At 44.0% G+C, this 24,845-nt stretch overlaps 1 protein-coding gene across 7 annotated transcripts in view; it reads right to left on the bottom strand.

The window, feature by feature from the left end:
- Positions 1-701: 701 nt before the first annotated feature.
- The window catches only part of LOC110535318 (brefeldin A-inhibited guanine nucleotide-exchange protein 1), a 108,380-nt gene continuing 84,236 nt past the window's right edge, over positions 702-24,845 (bottom strand). For 4 of the 7 annotated variants that reach the window (XM_090189500.1, XM_090189497.1, XM_090189498.1 and 1 more), the window contains 15 exons: positions 22,919-23,030; positions 21,723-21,928; positions 21,430-21,514; positions 20,756-20,921; positions 19,704-19,984; positions 17,819-17,977; positions 17,432-17,576; positions 17,167-17,254; positions 16,990-17,030; positions 16,691-16,860; positions 15,774-15,925; positions 12,086-12,258; positions 11,673-11,833; positions 10,462-10,592; positions 9,878-10,362 (listed from right to left, as the gene is read on the bottom strand). In XM_090189500.1, coding sequence (XP_090045626.1) covers positions 10,080-10,362; positions 10,462-10,592; positions 11,673-11,833; positions 12,086-12,258; positions 15,774-15,925; positions 16,691-16,860; positions 16,990-17,030; positions 17,167-17,254; positions 17,432-17,576; positions 17,819-17,977; positions 19,704-19,984; positions 20,756-20,921; positions 21,430-21,514; positions 21,723-21,928; positions 22,919-23,030 — 2,353 coding nt within the window. In that variant the 3' untranslated portion in view covers positions 9,878-10,079. Of the gene's footprint in view, positions 2,407-2,551; positions 2,670-4,738; positions 4,878-5,108; positions 5,281-8,101; positions 8,242-8,348; positions 8,503-8,633; positions 8,707-9,263; positions 9,403-9,877; positions 10,363-10,461; positions 10,593-11,672; positions 11,834-12,085; positions 12,259-15,773; positions 15,926-16,690; positions 16,861-16,989; positions 17,031-17,166; positions 17,258-17,431; positions 17,577-17,818; positions 17,978-19,703; positions 19,985-20,755; positions 20,922-21,429; positions 21,515-21,722; positions 21,929-22,918; positions 23,031-24,845 lie in introns of those variants that run through there. The other 3 variants (XM_036934959.2, XM_036934957.2, XM_090189499.1) reach the window with 2 other exon arrangements.

Below are 24,845 nucleotides of genomic sequence, written 5' to 3'. Positions count from 1 at the left end.
TTATATTAAATGAAGTGCCCTTTTTAATATAGACCACATGGACGGTTGAATAATTCTGTAATCAATTCAGCATATGGACATGTCCCTCTGTCAACCCCATTTCACTTCTAGGAAGATTTCAGTCCACTTAATCCCAAGTTTTCACCATCATACATCTGTCCCTCATTTTAAGGTCCACCCTGTTATGTGAACTGAACTCTAGTTTTAATATGGTGAAACTATTGTTGTCAAAAGTGACATTGAACATCTAGTCAAATAATTTTCTGGTGTTTTGTGTTGGAAGACTGAGTGGGTCAAACCTGTTACCTAGCAAGTTCCTATTTTTTTTTTTCTTGCATTCAATTGCCACTCCCTGTTGCACACAAGCTTCCATTCCCCTGGTCACGAAGGGATTTATGGCTGATTAAGAGATTTAACAATTTAAAACAATACAACCACACGCATTTAAAGTCATCAAGGATGAGTTTGAAGATTAAATCATCAACCCTGTTACTTTATTAGTAACTTAAGTAACCTCTTATTAGTAGTCTCAAGTAACCTCTTGAGATGGGAATACTTGTTATTTTATGAAGTTGAACATGTGCTCTTTGACAGAATGTTGTATTTTTTGGGGGGGGGTGGACCAAGTCACACTTCTCAAAAAGGCATGGAATTGGTGGAACAACCCATATAGTCCAATCAAATCAAAACGGCCGAACAAATCAAGTTCAAAAACTTTATTGACCTATAACCTGATTAAAATGTCGGATGATGACCAGTTTTGTACAGAAAGTTGTACAGAAGTCTTTTTTCAACATAGAAAACTTTACATTGCTGTACCATATACATTTTGTTTTCTACATCCGTGAGCAAGGAATGCGTCCCATTCACAAGTCTTCTTTTAAACCACAGTTAACATTATTCGTCATTTACTCTATACATACAGCATGTCCCCAAACAAAAGAAAAAGGATATTAAATATATTATGAATTTATTCAAATTTGTACACAGAGTGGAAACTAACTTGAAACATGGAAACAGACCAGTGATTCAGAAGCAGCTCACACCAGGGGCCTATTCAGAAGCATTGCAGATAGAAATGTTGTATATAGAGCTGATAATTCCTTGTAGTATATGACAATCATATCTACACACTACATTTCTATCTTGAACGTTGGAACCTCCTGAACGGGCCTGTAGTTGCTCTCCTTTTTTTTCCAGTTTTAGGAGGAGTCCCAGTTATCGACTATCAGTTAAAGTCTCAGAACATATCAAATGGAATAATTTACCTATAACTTTCTGCCGTGTCGTCGTTCAATTACAAACTGCAGGACAGATGGTTCAGTCAAAATAAATAATCACAAAAGCAAAAATCTTCAATAAAGAGATCAAGTGCAGCAGAATACAGAAAAAAAGGAAATAAAATCCAGTGTTATGAGATTACATTACAAAGCGCCATTTCTGTAGTTAATTTTTAATCCACAGTGCTATTGGTGTTAACGTTAGCCATCAATGGTGCAGCCTGGAAAATATCTGAATTATTATTGAGTAAGAATGTCACATTTCACATTACTGAATAATCGTCATTTGCATTGCATGATGTATGTGTATCCATTTCATTCTCAAGAGTAGCTTGTAAGGACACAGTCATGTCAAGAAGCAGTACCTTTTTGAAATATATTTGACTCTTCGGAGTCAGAAAGGTGGGTAGGCCAATTGTATAATCATAGTTATTCTGCAGTCGTCAGTAGAATTGGAGAATCAGATCTTCACACAATGCCAAGCCATTCTTCCAGTGATATGAGGGGCTTCAGGTAGAAGTTGCTCATAGGATCTAAGATCAGCTTGACCTCCCAATATTCTAACCTTAACCATAAGGGGATGCAAAAACTGGCCTTCGATCAGTTTCTAGGGGCAACTTCAACCTACTCTGAAATGAGGGGGCATTTCCTGTCACATGACCAGTCAGGTTCACAGTAGAGATCCCTGGCAGTTTCCTGTACTGGGGGATTCTGGGTAACTGCCAAATCCAGAGGGGGTGAAGTCTGGTCAGATGCACCCCTTGTAGTACCCTGGGGGATGGGAGACCATAGTCCTAAAGGGTTTGTGGACAAACCCAAGGCAAGAGGGGAGGAGGACTTCCAAGTTCCAGGCTTCCCTATCCAGAGGTCTCGGTGCCAGCCCGCTACAAGTGGAACATCACTGGGCTTCCTCTCCAGCCACCTCCCCTCTCTCCACCTCAACTTCCAGTCCTGGTTCTGGCATTGGTTCTTGTTCCGGCTGGGAGGTGTCAGGTAGCTGGGCGATCTGGAACACGATCCCGATGCGTAGGTAGAACTTCCGCAGCACGGACCGCAGTTCTGGGATAAGATCAGTCTGCATGATCTCACACAGCAGAGGGTAGTACCTGGACGCATGGGCCTTGAACTGGGGACCAAGAGACAGAGACAAAACATCTACATACAGATTGATATCCATACAAAGATGGAGTTAAGTCTCCTTGAACATGTCACTGACAATGACCTGACCAGATCAATGGCCTGTCAATGTTGTTAATGGTTGAGATCCTTACCCTGTCATCACTGATCTTCAGGACCTTGGTGAGGAAGAGGAGGAGTAGGTTTGTCCAGGCTTCTCTGTGGCTCTCTGATGTTAGAGTCAGGAAGTAGGCTACTGCCTCACTGCACACACTAGAGGGAAATAGGAAGGGATCATGACCACATGACTCATTTGCCATATGAAAACGTTTCAGTGACACAGGATTAAGATGCGATTCACTAATTAATTAGCACCCAGACTTATTTCACTGCCAACGTGAAATTGTTTGATGAGTTGACTACACCAGCCACAGGGAGAGGAGCAGCCATGACCTCAGCATTTCCCTCTAGCCCTCACCCTGGACCTTTCCTCAGAACCGCCATCTGCCAGCCCTTCATCCCTCCACCTCCTCCTCCTCTCTTTCCCACCTTCCAGTTCCCCTACACTCCATGACCTAGTCACCTCCCAAATCTGTTTAGTTATTTTAGAACACTGCCATAATCAACCCTGCAGTACTGTTGCAGTCTCCTCTAGCATGCCCTGCTGTGTTTGTGTGGTGTGTGTCAGTTTGCTGCTGCAGTCTCCTCTAGCATGCCCTGCTGTGTTTGTGTGGTGTGTCAGTTTGCTGCTGCAGTCTCCTCTAGCATGCCCTGCTATGTTTGTGTGGTGTGTGTCAGTTTGCTGCTGCAGTCTCCTCTAGCATGCCCTGCTATGTTTGTGTGGTGTGTGTCCGTTTGCTGCTGCAGTCTCCTCTAGCATGCCCTGCTGTGTTTGTGTGGTGTGTGTCAGTTTGCTGTGCATCTTTGTGACAGTGCAATTCAGTGAGTGTTCCCTTTGTCTCTCCCTCTCTGGCTAACTCTCTCTCCCCCTTCTTTCTCTGTCTCTCTCTCCCTCACACACGAATGCACATAGAGACCGACAACCTAAAAGTTTCCTGCTAATCTAGACACTGCCTTTAATACAAAGTGAAAGAGAAAGAAAGAGGAAAGAGACAAGATGATAGCTACTTGGTTATCCTCTAAAAGAGACAAGGCGATGACAACTGTGTTGACTCGGTAATAACAACGGCATCCTGTCTGTTTGTGGATCCATATACAATACCCACTATCCATTCCAGACATTTCAGATAGCTGTCACATTTAGACAGGCTGTCTAAATGAGTGGAGAGAGTGGGAGTCATCGACTGTTGGCGATACATCAACACAATCTGACTCAGTCATTCTCTCTCAGGACCAATTTATTTCGATTCCACTCTCGCTTTGGTGGATAATTCAGTTTTGCGTCGGCGACTGTGACTTCTCTATTCCCTAGTAAACAGAGGCGTGACTCTGTCTCAGTCCCTCGGACAGCTGTGGTCAGGGTCAGGACAGAGCACCGGTGTCGTATCGAGATGCGTGCCCACCCCCCCATTCAACTCTGCTCCCCTCTAATGACATGGACTGATCAATGCCTGCCCTCTCCCAGCAGCCTGTCCTCTCCCAGCAGCCTGCCCTCTCCCAGCAGCCTGTCCTCTCCCAGCAGCCTGCCCTCTCCCAGCAGCCTGTCCTCTCTCCCAGCAGCCTGTCCTCTCTCCCAGCAGCCTGTCCTCTCTCCCAGCAGCCTGTCCTCTCTCCCAGCAGCCTGTCCTCTCTCCCAGCAGCCTGTCCTCTCTCAGCAGCCTGCCCTCTCCCAGCAGCCTGCCCTCTCCCAGCAGCCTGTCCTCTCCCAGCAGCCTGTCCTCTCCAAGCAGCCCTTCATAAATAACAGGCGTCTGACATGCCCTTGCTCCCCCTCATGAAAAATTATGAAAGTAGTTTATTCTGGTAGATAGCTGCCTGCTGCCTGGTTCTTAAATACCCCAGACATTCCATTTATAGGATTTAAATAAAAGTAATGTTTGCAGAGAATTCCACCCACACCAAAGCAACAAATTAGTTATAAAATATTTTTGTAAATCGAGAGCACATTCTGGGCATCCTCCAGACATATGTGAAAATACAGTAATTCCCTCCGTATGACTCCCATCACACACTGCTCCATGAGGGAGGTTTGTGTGTGCAGTGAGAGGATGATCAGGGATTGTCGTGACATGGTGAAAGGCTCGTTAGTGAGAGGGAGAGGAGCAGAACAACAGCAGGAAGCAGTAGAAAAGAACTAGACACTGCCTTCTCAGAGGGCATTTGTATAGTTTGACAGGCGCCATTCAGTGATATGGTGGTGGGGCGTGGCGGTCCTTCCTTACTTGAGCAGCTGTCTCTGGACCTCTTCCCAGGCAGTCTGACGGCTGTCATCAGTGTACATCCGGAACAGGATCCTCAGGCCACACGCCAGACTGCTGGTCTCCTGCTTCAGCAGATTGGGCTTTGACTTCCCTTTAAAACCTGGAACAGACAGAGAGAGAGAGTGGTTACTGCCCGTTAGTCACAGAGAGGCCCATTACAATTAGGGAGTACAAACGAGGGACATTGTGCCAATTGTTCAAAGAATTCCATTTGAGATTCATAACATCACTCTTCTACTTCATGTCATTCTAGCAGATTCCTCGGGTGGTGCACTGCAGAGCCATAGATGGACGCTGGTATAACCGCCTCTGTTCTGGTGCAGTGACCCACCTGCCTTCCAGAGAGTGGTCCTCTGCTCGTTGTTGGCGTTGAAGGCTTTGGCGAAGTGGTGGGACTCCAGCAGACAGTCCAGCAACTTGAACAGCTGTTCTGAGGTCAGATAGTGGTACATTCCCTGGTCCTGGGTCTCCACAAGTACGTCTGCTGCGTCCAGAGAATCTCTCTGGAGAGGACCAACACATACATACACAACCATTAGACAACCAACACATACATACACAACCATTAGACAACCAAACACATACATACACAACCATTAGACAACCAAACACATACATACACAACCATTAGACAACCAAACACATACATACACAACCATTAGACAACCAACACATACATACACGACCATTAGACAACCACCACATACATACACAACCATTAGACAACCAACACATACATACACAACCATTAGACAACCAACACATACATACACAACCATTAGACAACCAACACATACATACACAACCATTAGACAACCAACACATACATACACAACCATTAGACAACCAAACACATACATACACAACCATTAGACAACCAACACATACATACACAACCATTAGACAACCAACACATACATACACAACCATTAGACAACCAACACATACATACACAACCATTAGACAACCAAACACATACATACACAACCATTAGACAACCAAATACATACATTACACAACCATTAGACAACCAACACATACATACACAACCATTAGACAACCAACACATACATACACAACCATTAGACAACCAACACATACATACACAACCATTAGACAACCAACACATACATACACAACCATTAGACAACCAACACATACATACACAACCATTAGACAACCAACACATACATAGACAACCATTAGACAACCTTAGACAACCTTTCGACAACCAAACACAGAGCCATTCTCACTTTTTTTTTTTTTTTTGTCAATAGATTCCTCCTTCCATAACAACTACTACAATAAGAACATACAGTGGGGCAAAAAAAGTATTTAGTCAGCCACCAATTGTGAAAGTTCTCCCACTTAAAAAGATGAGAGAAGCCTGTAATTTTCATCATAGGTACATAGGTTCAACTATGTCAGACAAAATGAGGAAAACAGATCCAGAAAATCACATTGTAGGATTTTTTATGAATTTTTTTGCAAATTATGGTGGAAAATAAGTATTTGGTCACCTACAAACAAGCAAGATTTCTGGCTCTCACAGACCTGTAACTTCTTCTTTAAGAGGCTCCTCTGTCCTCCACTCGTTACCTGTATTAATGGCACCTGTTTTAACTTGTTATCAGTATAAAAGACACCTGTCCACAACCTCAAACAGTCACACTCCAAACTCCACTATGGCCAAGACCAAAGAGCTGTCAAAGGACACCAGAAACAAAATTGTAGATCTGCACCAGGCTGGGAAGACTGAATCTGCAATAGGTAAGCAGCTTGGTTTGAAAAAATCAACTGTGGGAGGAATTATTAGGAAATGGAAGACATACAAGACCACTGATAATCTCCCTCGATCTGGGGCTCCACGCAAGATCTCACCCCGTGGGGTCAAAATGATCACAAGAACGGTAAGCAAAAATCCCAGAACCACACTGGGGGACCTAGTGAATGACCTGCAGAGAGCTGGGACCAAAGTAACAAAGCCTACCATCAGTAACACACTACGCCGCCAGGGACTCAAATCCTGCAGTGCCAGACGTGTCCCCCTGCTTAAGCCAGTACATGTCCAGTTTGCTAGAGAGCATTTGGATGACCCAGAATAAGATTGGGAGAATGTCATATGGTCAGATGAAACCAAAATATAACTTTTTGGTAAAAACTCAACTCATCGTGTTTGGAGGACAAAGAATGCTGAGTTGCATCCAAAGAACACCATACCTACTGTGAAGCATGGGGGTGGAAACATCATGCTTTGGGGCTGTTTTTCTGCAAAGGGACCAGGACGACTGATCCGTGTAAAGGAAAACAGCCCCAAAGCATGATGTTTTCACCCCCATGCTTCACAGTAGGTATGGTGTTCTTTGGATGCAACTCAGCATTCTTTATCCTCCAAACACGACGAGTATCGTGAGATTTTGAGTGAAAACCTCCTTCCATCAGCAAGGGCATTGAAGATGAAACGTGGCTGGGTCTTTCAGCATGACAATGATCCCAAACACACCACCCGGGCAACGAAGGAGTGGCTTCGTAAGAAGCATTTCAAGGTCCTGGAGTGGCCTAGCCAGTCTCCAGATCTCAACCCCATAGAAAATCTTTGGAGGGAGTTGAAAGTCCGTGTTGCCCAGCAACAGCCCCAAAACATCACTGCTCTAGAGGAGATCTACATGGAGGAATGGGCCAAAATACCAGCAACAGTGTGTGAAAACCTTGTGAAGACTTACAGAAAACGTTTGACCTCTGTCATTGCCAACAAAGGGTATATAACAAAGTATTGAGATAAACTTTTGTTATTGACCAAATACTTATTTTCCACCATAATTTGCAAATAAATTCATTAAAAACCCTCCTATTTTTTCCCCTCATTTTGTCTGTCATAGTTGATGTGTACCTATGATGAAAATTACAGGCCTCTCTCATCTTTTTAAGTGGGAGAACTTGCACAATTGGTGGCTGACTAACTACTTTTTTGCCCCACTGTATAGTAAGTACATCAGCGTTTCCCAAACTTTGAGCTGGGGACCCCAAGGGCTGCACGTTTTGTTTTTTGCCCTAGCACGATTCAAATAATCATAGCTTGATGATGAGTTGATTATTGGAATCAGCTGTGTAGTGCTAGGACAAAAACCTAAACGTGCAACCCTTAGGCCCGGGTTTGGGAAACGCTGCAGTAGATACATTTAACATTTTCAATGATCAGTCCATCCAGCCAAACTATTGAAAATTAATCTGGCAAAAACAAACGTTTTAGCAAGAAATGTGTCCTTCCCCAAAGTTCTGAAGCAGTGATACCTCTCATCCTCCACAGAGGGAGTGAGCTGTTACCTGTGCAGCAGCCAGGTTCTCAGCATCCTCCTTCCTGCTGGTCGCAGGGAAGAAGACCATGTTGTCTATGGTCTGGATCAGCTCCAACTGCACCACACACTTAATGAGCAAGGCTGAGAATAACCTCTGCTCCTGGATCTCTGTGGAACACACACACACACACACACACACAAATAATGAGCATAAGGTTGAAAAACACTCCAGTTGCACAAGGCGTAAAAGTGGTAAAAGTGAGAGAGACACTAACTTATTGGGGTCCTGTTTCTGGGGCCGTCCTCATAAATGCCTGTGCTGTACTGACTCTGCCGCCGGGTCTCCATGGCAACCCTCTCTGCGCTGTTGATGGAATGCTGGTCCTCGGAATGGGACTGGATGTCCACGGACTTCTGGGAAATTGAGTCCTGAAGGCACATGGGCAGAAGTTATTTTGTCTGCATGGTACTGGGTTACGTTGCTGTACGGTCTAATCTGGCATAAGAGATACACCAGACTGACTGGAAGACCTACAGTACAGTCAGGGTTTGAAACATACCAGCTGTCTGTCTGATATGTCCTGTGGTGTCATGGGATCTCCCTCTGCTCCTGCTGGTCTCCATGTCAACAGCCTGACGAGGGCAGAGAGGTACGATATGTGACAGGACAGTGCTACTCTACTTTTACACAGCATGACAGTGTTATACCATACACAGACAGTCAGATATCACTCTGTTAACTAAACAATGGTAGAAGTGACCCCGGCCATTAAATACCACCTCTCCCGTCCCTTCTTATTGGGTGTGTCTTCACATGAAGTTTATACTGGGGCGGCAGGTAGCCTAGTGGTTAGAGTGTAGGGGCGGCAGGTAGCCTAGTGGTTAGAGCGTTGGACTAGTAACTGAAAGGTTGCAAGATTGAATCCCTGAGCTGACAAGGAAAAATAAATCTGTCGTTCTGCCCCTGAACAAGGCAGTTAACCCACTGTTCTTAGGCCGTCATTGAAAATAATAATTTGTTCTTAGCTGACTTGCCTAGTTAAATAAAGGATTTTTTTTTTTATATAAAAAAATATGACTCGGTGCTCTCCATGTTTACTATCACTATGGTCATCAATAACACAATCATCACAGACAATATTCCCAGATGAATCTCAGCGATATGAATAAAGCCTGCATCAGTATCTTACGCGTGTGGGATGGTGGTCTTGAAGATGTCCAGCATGCAGTTACAGGTCTTGTCCCAGGTCTCCGGAGTAAACTTCTCTCCATTCAGGATGACCACGTTCTCCAGACAGTTGGTGCCTGACCGGGCCAACTGCTCATTATCTAGGCCGAGAGGAAGAGGAGGAGTCAAGAAAAGAGAGAGTGGAGAGAATAAGTGAGGGACTGCTGGTTTAGCAGTCCATACGCATCTGGATCACATATACCGCTGCAACATGGGTTCAAATCCATCCTACTGCTATTTCACTATACTCTCTACCTCCATCTTATCCAGTCAACCAAAAAATGACCCACTCCTTAAAGAAAAAAGGAGAGGAAATATGGACTGAATGGAGGTGTACTCAGTATAAACCCAGGACTGAATGGAGGTGTACTCAGTATAAACCCAGGACTGAATGGAGGTGTACTCAGTATAAACCCAGGACTGAATGGAGGTGTACTCAGTATAAACCCAGGACTGAATGGAGGTGTACTCAGTATAAACCCAGGACTGAATGGAGGTGTACTCAGTATAAACCCAGGACTGAATGGAGGTGTACTCAGTATAAACCCAGGACTGAAGGTGTCTGTCTGTTCTCACCTTGCTGAACACACCAGTACAGCTGTGCCAGAATGTCATCCAGCAGGACATCACTGAGAGACTCAAAGTACTGCGTGAACACGTCAGAGATGGCGTAAAGTGCGTGGTTACAGGTCGTCGTCATCCACTCTGCTTTCTGGCAGACCAAAACACCACAGAAGGGTTTACAACGGTTACACCAGTGCCTCTGGGTATAATCTAGTCATTGTAGCAATTGGTACTGGATACTAGTTGTACCCAGGGATTGGTGCTGTAAATTGTGGAACCAATGGTGTACATATGGAAATAGGCATTGGTTACACAGGAGATACAGCTGGGTCTTTGATGAATGGGTATTTGGGATGTAGAGACTTGCCTCAGTTTGCTGCTCAGGCAGTTTCATGTTGTCAAAGATCCTGAAGACGATCCTGAACAGATCCTGCCACCAGTGTTTCTCAAAGGTGTGTCCATAGGTCTTCATCACCTCAAACATCACCGTCAGACCCCTGACACACACACACACATTTACTCAACAGTACACCTTTACCATCAGTTCAGACTTAATATTCCCATCTAGGATGGCACAGGACTGAAACTCTTCTCACCTGGTCCTGACGTCCAGTTTACACCTGTTGATGATGCAGGACAGCTCAAAGAGGATGGGGAACCACCCTCTCACCCAAACCCGGTCCTCTGGGACTACATTCATATCATCACTGGTGTAGTCTTTGAACGCCTGCCAGAGAGAAAACAGGATTGCTTACCACCATGCCCGGAGATGACACACACATACACGGACATGCGGACAAACACTAACGTTTTAACAGTCTAAGCCGTATGTACGGTTCACTGGAGGCTTTCCCTGAATTTGCCCCACTGCCCATGCGCGCGCGCGCACACACACACACACACCTAATCCCCTCCTCTCCTCTTGTCCACCCCCACACACCACCCCACACAAACAAACAGAAAGCAGGCTGTGGGGCTGGAGGGTAGAGACAAGAGACCTTGGGGAAAAGTACTGGCAGTAAGCACCATATTTTCTAACATGGTACATTTTCATATGCAAAGCTGTCATTAAAGCAAAGGGTGGCCACTTTGAAGAATCTCAAATATAAAATATATTTTGATTTGTTAAACACTTTTTTGGTTACTACATGAATCCATATGTGTTATTTCATAGTTTTGATGTCCCCACTATTATTCTACAATGTAGAAAATGGTAAAAATAAAGAAAAACCCTGGAATGAGTAGGTGTGTCCAGAATGGTAGTGTATATATAGTCACAGTGGTCAGGTACTCTGTTTAGGGCCAAATAGCATTCTAGTTTGTTCTGTTTTTTTGTTAATTCTTTCCAATGTGTCAAGTAATTATCTTTTTGTTTTCTCATGATTTGTTTGGGTCTAATTGTGTTGCTGTCCTGGGGCTCTGTGGGGTCTGTTTGTGTTTGTGAACAGAGCCCCAGGACCAGCTTGCTTAGGGGACTCTTCTCCAGGTTTATCTCTCTGTAGGTGATGGCTTTGTTATGGAAGGTTTGGTAATCGCTTCCTTTTAGGTGGAATACAGGTAAAACATTATTATTATTTTTGTATATACACAGATATATCTCTAATTTGGGAGATGCTGTTATCTAGAGTGACTTACAATGTTTAGCTGGTAAGTCACAAGAAAAATATGAACGTTTGGGGAACAGTCATGGTCTAACATGAACAACTATGGGCAGTACCATTCGATGTTCAGCAATGACTGATTTGGGTTCAGGTCTTAACTATGAAACCTGGTAATAAACCCAGTCCAGTGTTTGTTTGTAACTGACCTGGGGCCTGTCAGAGACGTATTTGGCGCAGTGTCGGATGAGGCGGATGGCCTCCATGCTGGTGTCGGGGAAGGAGGCGTTGCAGGCGAACTCAGACAGACACTTGACTGCATCCTGGAAGGAGTCTATGGTGGCTGGGAAGTGCTTCTCAAATACATTCGCTGAGAGAAGAACAGATGAAGATCAGAGGAAATGGACCAAATTGGAATCTGATGACTAAAGTTAACTGATCTGTCAATCAGAATTACATTCCATGGCCCTGTCATCAAAAATACTAAAATAAACAACTTGAGGATTAAATATTAATCTAATAGTGAAACCATCATATTGAAAATAACACATTATAAGATAGAGACAGGACAGATCAGATATGAAAGTTCTTAGCCCGAGGTGTGTGTGTGTTAGTAACTCACTGGAGATGTGCCCCGTGGTCTGGAATGCCAGCTCTACGATGCTCTCGTCCTGGTCCGAGGCAGCCAGGTGGAACACTGAGAAGATGTTCTTCCAGCCCGACCGGATGTTCCCCGCCTGTGAGTTGACCATCTGGGCTATGCAGCGCACCACCATGTCTCTGATCGTTGGAGATCTGGAGGAGCAGGAGGAGGACATATGGGTTATACTGTATGTGAAAGAACGTTGGACTATGAGGAGGATCATCCATACTGCAGTACAAGTACCCCTGCTACAGCCCTTTATTCAGCCCTTCTCATTTTCCCCCTTTTGGATGTTGTGACATACTGGTTTCCGACAGTGACTGTTGTCATAGCAAAGAGCTGGTCTATTTTTCCGGGTGCTTTGAAGAATGAGAGAGGACCAGCCTCTGCACAAAAGTACTCTCACACACTGAGTCTAATGAACACACAGCACCACAGGGCGTCCGTGGCTTTACGTGGCTCCCTGCCACTTCCTCTGAGCTGTAACACTCTTCTCACAGTAAACCAGTGGTTGGATTTGGGACTGGTAGTGCTCCTTCACATCAATGAAAACAGCCTTTAACTCCAATTTGAATCAACTGCATCTGTGTCACAACTTCAACTCTGTTATCTTTGATTTAGTTGCCAGAGTGCAATTCTAGTGCTCAAAACCAAGAAGAGATATTATATAAAATCACAATCTCCATCTCGGGTTAGATCTGACTAAGGATGTTGCGGTGACCATATAACCGCCACACCGTCGGTTACGAGTCACGAAGGCAGTCAAATTCCATGTGACCGTTTAGTCACGGTAATTAGGCTTCTCCAAGCTCTGATATGCTGCTGCTGGTCATTAGTAGCCTACAGAGCCTTCTAACTTCCTGGTACTCAGCACTCTATTGTCCCTCTAATCACTCTGACATCAATGCAAATGTCTTCGAAACAGGTGCATGATAATGGTCCATTCTAAATCAAATCAAATTTCACACATATATATTATTTAGTATATGTAATGACAAGATTAAATCAAGAATAGTCTGCTGGGTGACAATATGAGCCTATCACTTGTGAATTATATATTATCACTTGTGAATGATGCCCATTATAAGAAATTCCCTTTTTTTTGGCGACTTTTTAGAATCATAGTCACACACCTCAATGCACCTTTAAATTTAAAGCATTACATGCATAATCACATTTGCAGTCACTTTTGATAATGGTGTTTTCAGCTAATGGAGCATTCACACTTAAAGGCTACTGCATGTGTACATTGCTGCCCTTATAATGTGAAGAAATAGCCTAATAATTTATCAGCATTTTAAGCTAAATGTTCTGATCTGTTGCGTCGGCCACATTGCGTCAAAGTTTTTTTTGATGCTAGTGGTTGTATTAATTAATTTGGGATATATTGCATCCCACAACTGCCCAGACTATGTTGGGAATATTTATTTCTCGCACAGAATAGGTCAACTTTTGTACAATGGGGGATAGTAGATCGACATAGGCTAATGATTTTGCTGTTCGTTAGGCCTACTCGTCTTGTTGGCTGACAAAAAGTAAATGTGGACGGACAGTTCTTCCAATATCTTCAATACGCATTGGATAAGGAATTGGATAAGGACGTGTGCAGTTGCATCCCAGATGTGTCTGTCTTCACTTGTAGCCTGTGAGAAAGACCCGATCAAGTGATAGGAGAAGGACACCACTGTCCGCAAGAAGCATGGATGCATTAGGGTGCATTACGGCCACAAAGGGGATGCTGCCGTGAAATTCAAGGCTTTATCAAGTGCTTGTCAAATTGTGAATGAGAAACTAATGAAGTGTGTACAAAAAACAAAGCAGAGCTCATGCCTTTTTTCAAATCATCATTAGAGACTCATCATGCAGCCTAACAATATATTACACATCAAAACATATAGCCCAACATTTGTAGAACAACTAAAGTTATATTAATAACTCTAAATTAAGCATATAGGAGTACCTATTTCTTTGTTAACCGCACAACACAGAATAGCCACATGTGCGCACTCCCTCAAATCATTTGGAGAAAATATTTATATTTTATTCAGCTTTGTTCAATTGTATTCTTCATACTATAAAAGAATGCCATGGAATTCTAAGCAAATCTTGTATGCTAAATGAACTAGTGTAGCCCACAACCATTTGGCAGTCACGTGTGTTCCCTCTCCGGCCTCTAGGTCACCAGGCGGCTCGTTAGGGCGCACACCTGTCACCAGCGTAAGGCGGATAATGACACTCACCTGGACTCCATCACCTCCTTGATGACCTGCCCTTTATATATGTCACTCCCTTTGGTTTCTTCCCCAGTCTTCATTGTTTCTGTTCCTGTTTCATGTCGGTGCGCTGTTTGTGTTTCTTGGTTTGCTCATTTATTAATTAAATCTATTCACTCCCTGAACTTGCTTCCTGACTCTCAGCGGACATCGTTACAGAATGATGATTCACCAAAGGGAAGCATCTGGGAGTGTTTTTTGGTGTTTTCTTTGGAGGTGATGTCGGGTCCGGGTGTCAAAACCGGAGCTACCTGGGAGGCCTCAGCCGGTTCGATAGGCTTCCATGCCGAAGCCGGTGGAACAGGTTCCCTTGCCTCAGCCGAGGCAACCGGGGAGGTCTCAGCCGGCTCATCAGGTTCACTCCTCAGCCGGTTCTTCAGGTTTCTGCGCCTCACTGGAGACAGCCGGTCCGCTCCGGATCCCGGGGATCGTCCCTGTGGTTGGCGTCCTGCGGCTGGAGCCCAATGCGCCTGGGAGGGGGTACTGTCACCTGGACTCCATCACCTCCTTGATTACCTGCCCTTTATGTGTCACTTCCTTTGGTTTCTTCCCCAGTCGTCATTGTTTCTGTTCCTGTTCCATGTCGGTGTGCTGTTTGTGTTTCTTGTTTTGTTCATTTATCTGTTAAATGTATTCACTCCCTGAACTTGCTTCCTGACTCTCAGCGGACATCGTTACGTTAATAATGGATTTATTGTGGTGTAGGCTATATAACATGGATTTATTAGACTTTGTAAAATGTAGATGTTCCAAAGGTCTGCATCAGTGGCTTGTAGGCTGTGTGTGGAAGCCAGGAGATGCTAAATGTGTTTGTTAATTAACAGACAATTACTGTGAGACCGACAGTTATTTGCTTGACAATCACCGACTGGCAAAGTTTCGTGACAGCCACAGCCCTAGTTCTGACTGACTGTTTGCTCAGAGAGCTGGGTGGGTGTTTGACACAGAGCAGTGACCCAGCCCTTACAGAAAGACCAGATTTCACATGTGTTTTTGGAACACTTCACATGTGATCATGCAAAATGAGTGTGCGTTTTTCCGTAAGGGAGTACAGGGAGACTGGCTGACTGCAGCGCAAACCGAGTTAGGGGCTGAAATGTGAACCACAGAGGTAAAATACAATACCGACCTTGTGACGCCAGACTACCACAGCCAAGTGCCTAGGCAACCAGCTTGTGTGTACATGTACCACCATACACGCACCTAAGCGAGCACAACCACAAGCATATTCATGCAATTATGCTAAACACGCGCACACAAACACACTCAAATCAAATGTTATTGGTCACATACACGTGTTTAGCAGATGTTATTGCGGGTGTAGCGAAATGCTTGAACCTGATTGAATCACAGGAGTCAATCAGGAATAACGTTTAAGGCAACATCCTATTTACCTGTTCTTTTTCATGATGTGCTCGAAAGGCCTCAGAAAGTCCTTCTGGAATCTGAAGTTTGCCAGCTCTCCCTTCTCTAGAAACTTCATGGACAGCTGCCGGAGAGAATCCACAGCAAAGATAGCCACGTCCTCGTTGGGGTTACATCCAACCTGAACATATAGACAGAAAGAAATGTAACATCTCTACCCCACTCACTTACTGCAGTAATTTTTCAGTGTAACTGCAGTTAGAGTGCAGTATAACTGCAGTTATTCTGCAACTACTGCGTCCAAAATACCACAGTTGACTGCAGTTATTGCACTTTTACTGCAGTTACTGCACTTTTACTGCAGTTTCAAAACTGCAATCTTTTTTTGCAAGGGTAATAGCCTATTTTAACACTTCTGTCCTCTCCAAATCACGTTGTGTGTTCTCTGATAAACTAGACTCCAGTCAGAAACATGACTTGCAAAATAAGACATGCCGCACTTCAGAAACACAGCAGAAATCAGTGAAGTACTAAAGCCCTTAGATTAGATTCTTTAAGCTATGTGTTGCTGAGGGCAATGTTACAAAGACTGATTAACACCTGGTTAATCAGGTGTTGACTTTCAAGCCCAGTGTTTTCCCAACTCCGGTCCTCCAGTACCCCCTAACAGAACACATGTTTGTTGTAGCCCCGGACAAACACACCTGATTCAACTCATTTAGGGCTTGATGATTACTTGACAAGTTGAGTCAGGCGTGCTTGTCCGGGGGGATACAACAAAAACATGTTCTGTTAGGGGGTACTGGAGGACTGGAGTTGGGAAACACTGATCTAACCAACAACATGAATCGATCAATTAATGCGGAGGGGAAAAAAACAGCTGTCCCTGACAACCAGAGTTGTGTACCCCAGCTTTAAGCAGAGAAATAAATCCCAAGATGTCCACCTTGTTGAAGTGGTCTCCAATGACCTCCCAGATCCTGGACCACTGCAGTCTGATACGTCCCATGTTGTAGTAGGAGATCTCCACTATCTTCTGCAGGCTGAACATGCGGGGGTGTGTGGGCGAGGCCAGCTCATCCATAGACACAGCACACAACCAGCGCACAAAGTCCACTGAAAACACAGAGAAACCAGTGTTAGTCAACCGTCAGGACAGCCATGGTACAATGCCAATACATCCACATCGGGTAAGGATGTGATCAAACACTGTAATTGAATTCAGTTCCGATTTAGAACACTCACCAATTGCATTACCATCCAGTCTGGTAGAACCTGTAAATATTCTGCAAGAACAGAATCAATCATATTTAAAACATTTACAGTACATTTATTCACATGATAGAACAATGGCAGAGTTAAGACCCCAAAGCAGTCAGTGGTAATACAGCAGGATCTATAAGAGACTACTACAGTAACTACCTGTCTACAGCCACCACCACACTCTGGGAGCTGGTCTCTCCTATGGACTCCTGGATACTGAGGATCTGCTTCCGGTCTACTGTCCCACCTGCTGTGGACCACAGGACAGTCAGTCACATCTCCAGAGTCAAGCATGTTACCAAGCATCTCCAGAGTCAAGCATGTTACCAAGCATCTCCAGCATCAAGCACATCACCTGCTTGTTAACTACCGTTTATTTAACCAGTTTATAACCAAAACATGTATTAAAGGGATAAGCACTGACCCAGGCCCAGGTATTCGTCGTTGCTCTGCTCCTTGGTGCTGGTGATGAAGCCCTCTTTCCCCCGAACCGTCCCTGAGATGTACCTGGCCTTAACCCCTGTCCCGATCAGCTGGGCCAGCTCCAACTGACTGATACACTTCATTATCTGTAGGAGGGTGGGGGGCACCCATACATTCACTTATTTATTCATTCATTTGCACAGATATATCTACTCATTAGTCTTAATTAGTTGACAGAGAAACATACTTATCACATCGGTTCCACATCAAAATGGAGACAAAATTATACAATATAACGTAGGACAGCAATACTGACAGTGATACTATAACAGCTACTACTGATTACTAGACTGAAAAATTAGATGAAAAGTGGGAAGCGGGTCCAGACCTCGTGCCAGGAGGTGCCCAGGTAGTTTCCGTCTGTGTGGGCGACGGTGATGAGAGTCTTGATGGTGTCGATGTTCTTCTGCTTCATCTCAGTGATGCCAGAGCTGGCTGTGAGCAGGGTGAACCGTGCCAGGGCCTGGATGTACGCATCCCGCTCCAGCTGTGTGTGAGTGTGAGTGAGAGTGAGAGAGAGAGTGAGAGAGAGAGAGAGCGAGAGAGAGAGAGAGAGAACTGCTTTACTCTCTCCAAAAATTGGAGAATTTTTATCATAGGTACACTTCAACTGTGAGAGACGGAATCTAAAATAAAAATCCAGAAAATCACATGACATAAGTATTTGATACATCAGAAAAGCAGAACTTAATATTTGGTACAGAAACCTTTGTTTGCAATTACAGAGATAATACGTTTCCTGTAGTTCTTGACCAGGTTTGCACACACTGTAGCAGGGATTTTGGCCCACTCGTCCATACAGACCTTCTCCAGATCATTCAGGTTTCGGGGCTGTCGCTGGGCAATACGGACTTTCAGCTCCCTCCAAAGATTTTCTATTGGGTTCAGGTCTGGAGACTGGCTAGGCCACTCCAGGACCTTGAGATGCTTCTTACGAAGCCACTCCTTAGTTGCCCTGGCTGTGTTTCGGGTCGTTGTCATGCTGGAAGACCCAGACAATGCTCTTACTGAGGGAAGGAGGTTGTTGGCCAAGATCTTGCGATACATGGCCCCATCCATCCTCCCCTCAATACGGTGCAGTCGTCCTGTCCCCTTTGCAGAAAAGCATCCCCAAAGAATGATGTTTCCACCTCCATTCTTCACGGTTGGGATGGTGTTCTTGGGGTTGTACTCATCCTTCTTCTTCCTCCAAACACGGCGAGTGGAGTTTAGACCAAAAAGCTCTATTTTTGTCTCATCAGACCACATGACCTTCTCCCATTCCTCCTCTGGATCATCCAGATGGTCATTGGCAAACTTCAGACGGGCCTGGACATGCGCTGGCTTGAGCAGGGGAACATTGCGTGCGCTGCAGGATTTTAATCCATGACGGCGTAGTGTGTTACTAATGGTTTTCTTTGAGACTGTGGGCCCAGCTCTCTTCAGGTCATTGACCAGGTCCTGCCGTGTAGTTCTGGGCTGATCCCTTACCTTCCTCATGATCATTGATGCCCCACAGGGTGAGATCTTGCATGGAGCCCCAGACCGAGGGTGATTGACCGTCATCTTGAACTTCTTCCATTTTCTAATAATTGCGCCAACAGTTGTTGCCTTCTCACCAAGATGCTTGCCTATTGTCCTGTAGCCCATCCCAGCCTTGTGCAGGTCTACAATTTTATCCCGGATGTCCTTACACAGCTCTCTGGTCTTGGCCATTGTGGAGAGGTTGGAGTCTGTTTGATTGAGTGGGTGGACAGGTGTCTTTTATACAGGTAACGAGTTCAAACAGGTGCAGTTAATACAGGTAATGAGTGGAGAACAAGAGGGATTCTTAAAGAAAAACTAACAGGTCTGTGAGAGCCGGAATTCTTACTGGTTGGTAGGTGATCAAATACTTATGTCATGCAATAAAATGCAAATTAATTACCCTAAAAATCATACAATGTGATTTTCTGGATTTTTGTTTTAGATTCCGTCACTCACAGTTGACCTATGATAGTGTACCTATGTGTACCTATGTGTACTAAGTGTACCTATGATAAAAATGACAGACCTCTACAAGCTTTGTAAGTAGGAAAACCTGCAAAATCGGCAGTGTATCAAATAATTGTTCTCCCCACTGTATGTGTTGTGGTACATTGTCCCTGCCAAAAAAACGTAAGAAATACAATACAATAATATTTGGGAAACACACCATTTGAACACATACAGTGTTAGCGTGCTAACTAGATTACCTGTATGGTGAAGATGCAGGCTATCCGGATGGCAAAGCGTATTCCCTCCAGACAGAGAAAAGCCACCTCAGTGTCGTCACAGTCCTGGAGGCCCACACTGAAGGCTGCTAGGAACGGGGTCCAGGCCAGCTTGAACATGGGTCTGACATGCTCCAGGTGTGTGGCGCTGGTGAAGGGAGCCTGGACGTGACTGACAGCCTCCATTAGGGCCTTGGCTGTCTTAGCCATCTGCTCCATCTCTACATTATACAGCAGCCGCCTCTGCTTCTCACTGGCCACACCTAATCCAGGAACAAAGGCAAAGCCAAAACATCAACAAACAATCTCTGCTTCTTTTGGCTACACCTGAACCAGGATCATATTAAAGGCTTCCTCCATTTAGCTTTTGCCTATATTTTCAGATCAGTGCATATCATATAGGAGATGAGAGGAAGACACTTGAACAAAAGCAATAAGGCCCAAGGGGGTGTGGTATATGGCCAATATACCACGGCTAAGGGCTGTTCTTAAGCATGACATATGCGGAGTGCCTGGATACAGCCCTTAGCCGTGGTATATTTGTCATATATCACAAACCCCTGAGGTGCCTTATTGCTATTATAAACTGGTTACCAATGTAATTAGAGCAGTAAAAATACATGTTTTGTCATACCCGTGGTATACGGTCTGATATACCACAGCTTTCAGCCAATCAGCATTCAGGGTTCGAACCCCCCAGTTTATAACTGAAAATAATCCACTCATAAACTTTCCCATTGTACAACAGAGACTATCTCAAACGTTTTCCACAGATCAGTAATACAATCTAATCAAACTATATCTTAATCCCCTTTATATCTCTTTGATTGTTATGAGAATTCTATGATCTCCACAAAGATATCAGATGGCTCTCGTCGGGTACATCTAAAGCTGATTACTTGAGAAAGATCCTTTACGCCGCAAAATAGGCATTTCACATCTTGACGTCTGAACAAAATCATATTTGACACGCTCAATTTCAGTCTGTAATGACACAGTTGTGCTGGCAGACACAGAGGAACAGAGATACGCACTGTGCTTGTTGGATTTCAGAGTAATTTCCTTGGTCTCCTTCATAGCGATCTTCTTCCCTGCGATCTCGTCGTAGATGGCAGACAGATATTCCTCCGGTAGATCCTTGCTGTCGTTGATCCCTCTGTTCATCTTGATGTATTGCTCTTTAGTCATCTTGTTCTTCACCTTTGAAAAGTAAAATATGAGATTTATTACCATAACCATACCCTGTCTGTCTGCCAGCCTGTCTGTCTCTCTGCGCCGGCCTATTTGTCTGTTTATCTGTCTGCCTGCCTGCATCTCTGCCTGCCTGTCTGTCTGTCTATTTTCCTGTATGTCTGCCTGTCTGTCTGCCTATTTGCCTGTCTGTCTGCCTGCATGTCTGTCCGTCTCTCTCCGCCGGCCTATTTGTCTGCCTGTCTGAATGCGTATTTGCCTGTCTGTCTTCCTGCATGTCTGTCCGTCTCTCTCCGCCGGCCTATTTGTCTGCCTGTCTGAATGCGTATTTGCCTGTCTGTCTGCCTGCATGTCTGTCCGTCTCTCTCCGCCAGCCTATTTGTCTGTTTATCTGTCTGCAACAGCTAGCATTGCTTTCCCTGTGTGTCTGCCATGGATAAATGTCTGCTAAACGCAGCTGAGGTGATTGTTTCTGTCAGTTCATCTTCCCAGAAACTGTCTCCGGCTGCGGTCTTACCTGCGGACTATGAAGGTCTGTTGTCAACATAATGATTGAGTAGGCAAGGACGTACGCAGTGTCTGCACTCGCAAACTCAGTTTGCCTGAAGAGAGGAGAGAGAGAGGAGAGAGAGAGGAGAGAGGAAGAGCGAGACAACACAGATATTTAGTGAATGCACTGACTTGATAATAGAGAGCAATCTGACTCCTGGCAGTCAATGTCCTTGAATGTGCTTGACATCACAAATTAAGTCTTCTTCTAAGTCTACAAATCCACAATACCAAGACTAGTACACTCCACTCCACACTCACCCCTGGTTGCATTCTAGGTATCTCGCAGCAAATTTCTCCATGAGCCTGTCGATCTTCTGAGCCTCTCCCGGGAGACGGAAGCCCTCGAGGAACGTTCTGAGAGCGTAGACAAAGTCCTTGCCCTGGAAGTCCATCTGGTCCACGTAGGCATACATGACCTCTTTATTGAAGCGATCATTGTCCCCCAGGAACTCACCCACCTGAGTCTGAGAGGTAGGATGTGAGAGAGAGCAAGAGAGAGACAGAGAGCGAGAGAGAGACAGAGACAGAGACCGAGAGAGAGACAGAGAGAGAGAGCGAGAGACAGAGACAGAGACAGAGAAAGAGAAAGAGAGAGAGCAAGACAGAGACAGAGACAGAGAGAGAGAGAGCGAGACAGAGACAGAGACAGAGAGAGAGAGCGAGACAGAGACAGAGACAGAGAGAGAGAGCGAGAGGACAGAGAAAGAAGAGGTCGATGCAATGACATTGAGTTCAATCAATAGATATTGAGTGTTATAGAAAAACAGCTTACTCGCTTGACTCTTTAATGCATGTGCTACACATTGGAAGCCAATTAACACATATTGTCCAAACAAGCATCTCCTTTCCCTCAGAGGCACAGCCAACTGAGAGGAAAGGACTATGTTCTCTCCCAGTGCTGTCAGACTAGTCTCTCTGTCTAGCTGTTTGAGGGCCTCTTGTTCCAAAGCAGATGTTATGAACACACTTTAGTGCCGATTATCACCGAACCGAACCCCCCCGAGGCCAGCCAATCAACCGGGAGAGTGCTTCACTCGTTAAAATATAAATTGATGTGCGCTCGGTGGAGGACGTAGGAATCCTCTTGGAGTGGGATGATAATGCTGGCAGTTCAGCATTAGGAGCTAAGAGCCTTGGTGTTTCTATGGGATGGATGTGTTCTGCTCTGGGCCTGCAGCTGTGTGGAGGCCGGATGAGAGAGAGAACTGTGTAAACCTAGAGTTTAATGAGCTAGAATGGGTATTCGTGTATTTACCAACCAGATCCCCTATTAGCTGTTACATTCGCAACAACCACTCTACACTACTAAATCACAATGGACAGGTTAAAAGGTCAAAGGTTCAGAGAGCACAGAGCTGAATGAGGTAGAGTGGGTTTATTTGGATCCACACAAGTCAAATTAAATGCAGATAACTGAAGTAGATTGGTTAAACAGATTTAAAAATGTTCTTTACCGAGTCCAGCCTCTCCTCCTGGTGCAGGAACTGAGCGAGGTCCTCCGGGGTGGTTCCCAGCATACCTTGCTCCTGGAGGTACTGGACACCCCTCTTTGGTTTCTTGTTGAACCTGACCACGGAGCAGAGAACAGAGACAGTGCTACATTATGCTTACTACAGTATGCTTACTAAGTTGGAAAAGGAAGTTGCCTTCCAGAGCCATAGTCTATCATTTATATGTTGTCCTAATTACATAAACTAACTCATTCATAATTGGCAAATTAATAAATGGCATTAATTGATAAATTAAGTGCCAGGGAGAAATTAAACCTAGGACAACAAACAGGACAACTTCCCTCACTAGAAGGACTGGAGTTGTGCACCCCTGGGTGTGAATATATTTAGCTGTCTATACAGGATAAGGTGAATATATTCAGCTGTCTATACAGGATAAGATTAATATATTCAGCTGTCTATACAGGATAAGGTGAATATATTCAGCTGTCTATACAGGATAAGATGAATATATTCAGCTGTCTATACAGGATAAGATGAATATATTCAGCTGTCTATACAGGATAAGGTGAATATATTCAGCTGTCTATACAGGATAAGGTGAATATATTCAGCTGTCTATACAGGATAAGGTGAATATATTCAGCTGTCTATACAGGATAAGATGAATATATTCAGCTGTCTATACAGGATAAGATGAATATATTCAGCTGTCTATACAGGATAAGATGGATATATTCAGCTGTCTATACAGGATAAGATGAATATATTCAGCTGTCTATACAGGATAAGGTGAATATATTCAGCTGTCTATACAGGATAAGGTGAATATATTCAGCTGTCTATACAGGATAAGATGAATATATTCAGCTGTCTATACAGGATAAGATGAATATATTCAGCTGTCTATACAGGATAAGATGAATATATTCAGCTGTCTATACAGGATAAGATTAATATATTTAGCTGTCTATACAGGATAAGGTGAATATATTCAGCTGTCTATACAGGATAAGGTGAATATATTCAGCTGTCTATACAGGATAAGATGAATATATTCAGCTGTCTATACAGGATAAGATGAATATATTCAGCTGTCTATACAGGATAAGGTGAATATATTCAGCTGTCTATACAGGATAAGGTGAATATATTCAGCTGTCTATACAGGATAAGATTAATATATTCAGCTGTCTATACAGGATAAGATGGATATATTCAGCTGTCTATACAGGATAAGGTGAATATATTCAGCTGTCTATACAGGATAAGGTGAATATATTCAGCTGTCTATACAGGATAAGATGGATATATTCAGCTGTCTATACAGGATAAGATGAATATATTCAGCTGTCTATACAGGATAAGGTGAATATATTCAGCTGTCTATACAGGATAAGATGAATATATTCAGCTGTCTATACAGGATAAGATGGATATATTCAGCTGTCTATACAGGATAAGATGAATATATTCAGCTGTCTATACAGGATAAGGTGAATATATTCAGCTGTCTATACAGGATAAGGTGAATATATTCAGCTGTCTATACAGGATAAGATGGATATATTCAGCTGTCTATACAGGATAAGATGAATATATTCAGCTGTCTATACAGGATAAGATGAATATATTCAGCTGTCTATACAGGATAAGGTGAATATATTCAGCTGTCTATACAGGATAAGATGAATATATTCAGCTGTCTATACAGGATAAGGTGAATATATTCAGCTGTCTATACAGGATAAGATGAATATATTCAGCTGTCTATACAGGATAAGATGAATATATTCAGCTGTCTATACAGGATAAGGTGAATATATTCAGCTGTCTATACAGGATAAGATTAATATATTCATCTGTCTATACAGGATAAGGTGAATATATTCAGCTGTCTATACAGGATAAGGTGAATATATTCAGCTGT

The sequence above is a fragment of the Oncorhynchus mykiss genome, chromosome 11, assembly GCF_057628025.1.
Source record: "Oncorhynchus mykiss isolate SJ-2025 chromosome 11, ASM5762802v1, whole genome shotgun sequence".
NCBI lineage: Eukaryota > Metazoa > Chordata > Actinopteri > Salmoniformes > Salmonidae > Oncorhynchus > Oncorhynchus mykiss.
This window is presented reverse-complemented; position numbering and strand designations above follow the sequence as displayed.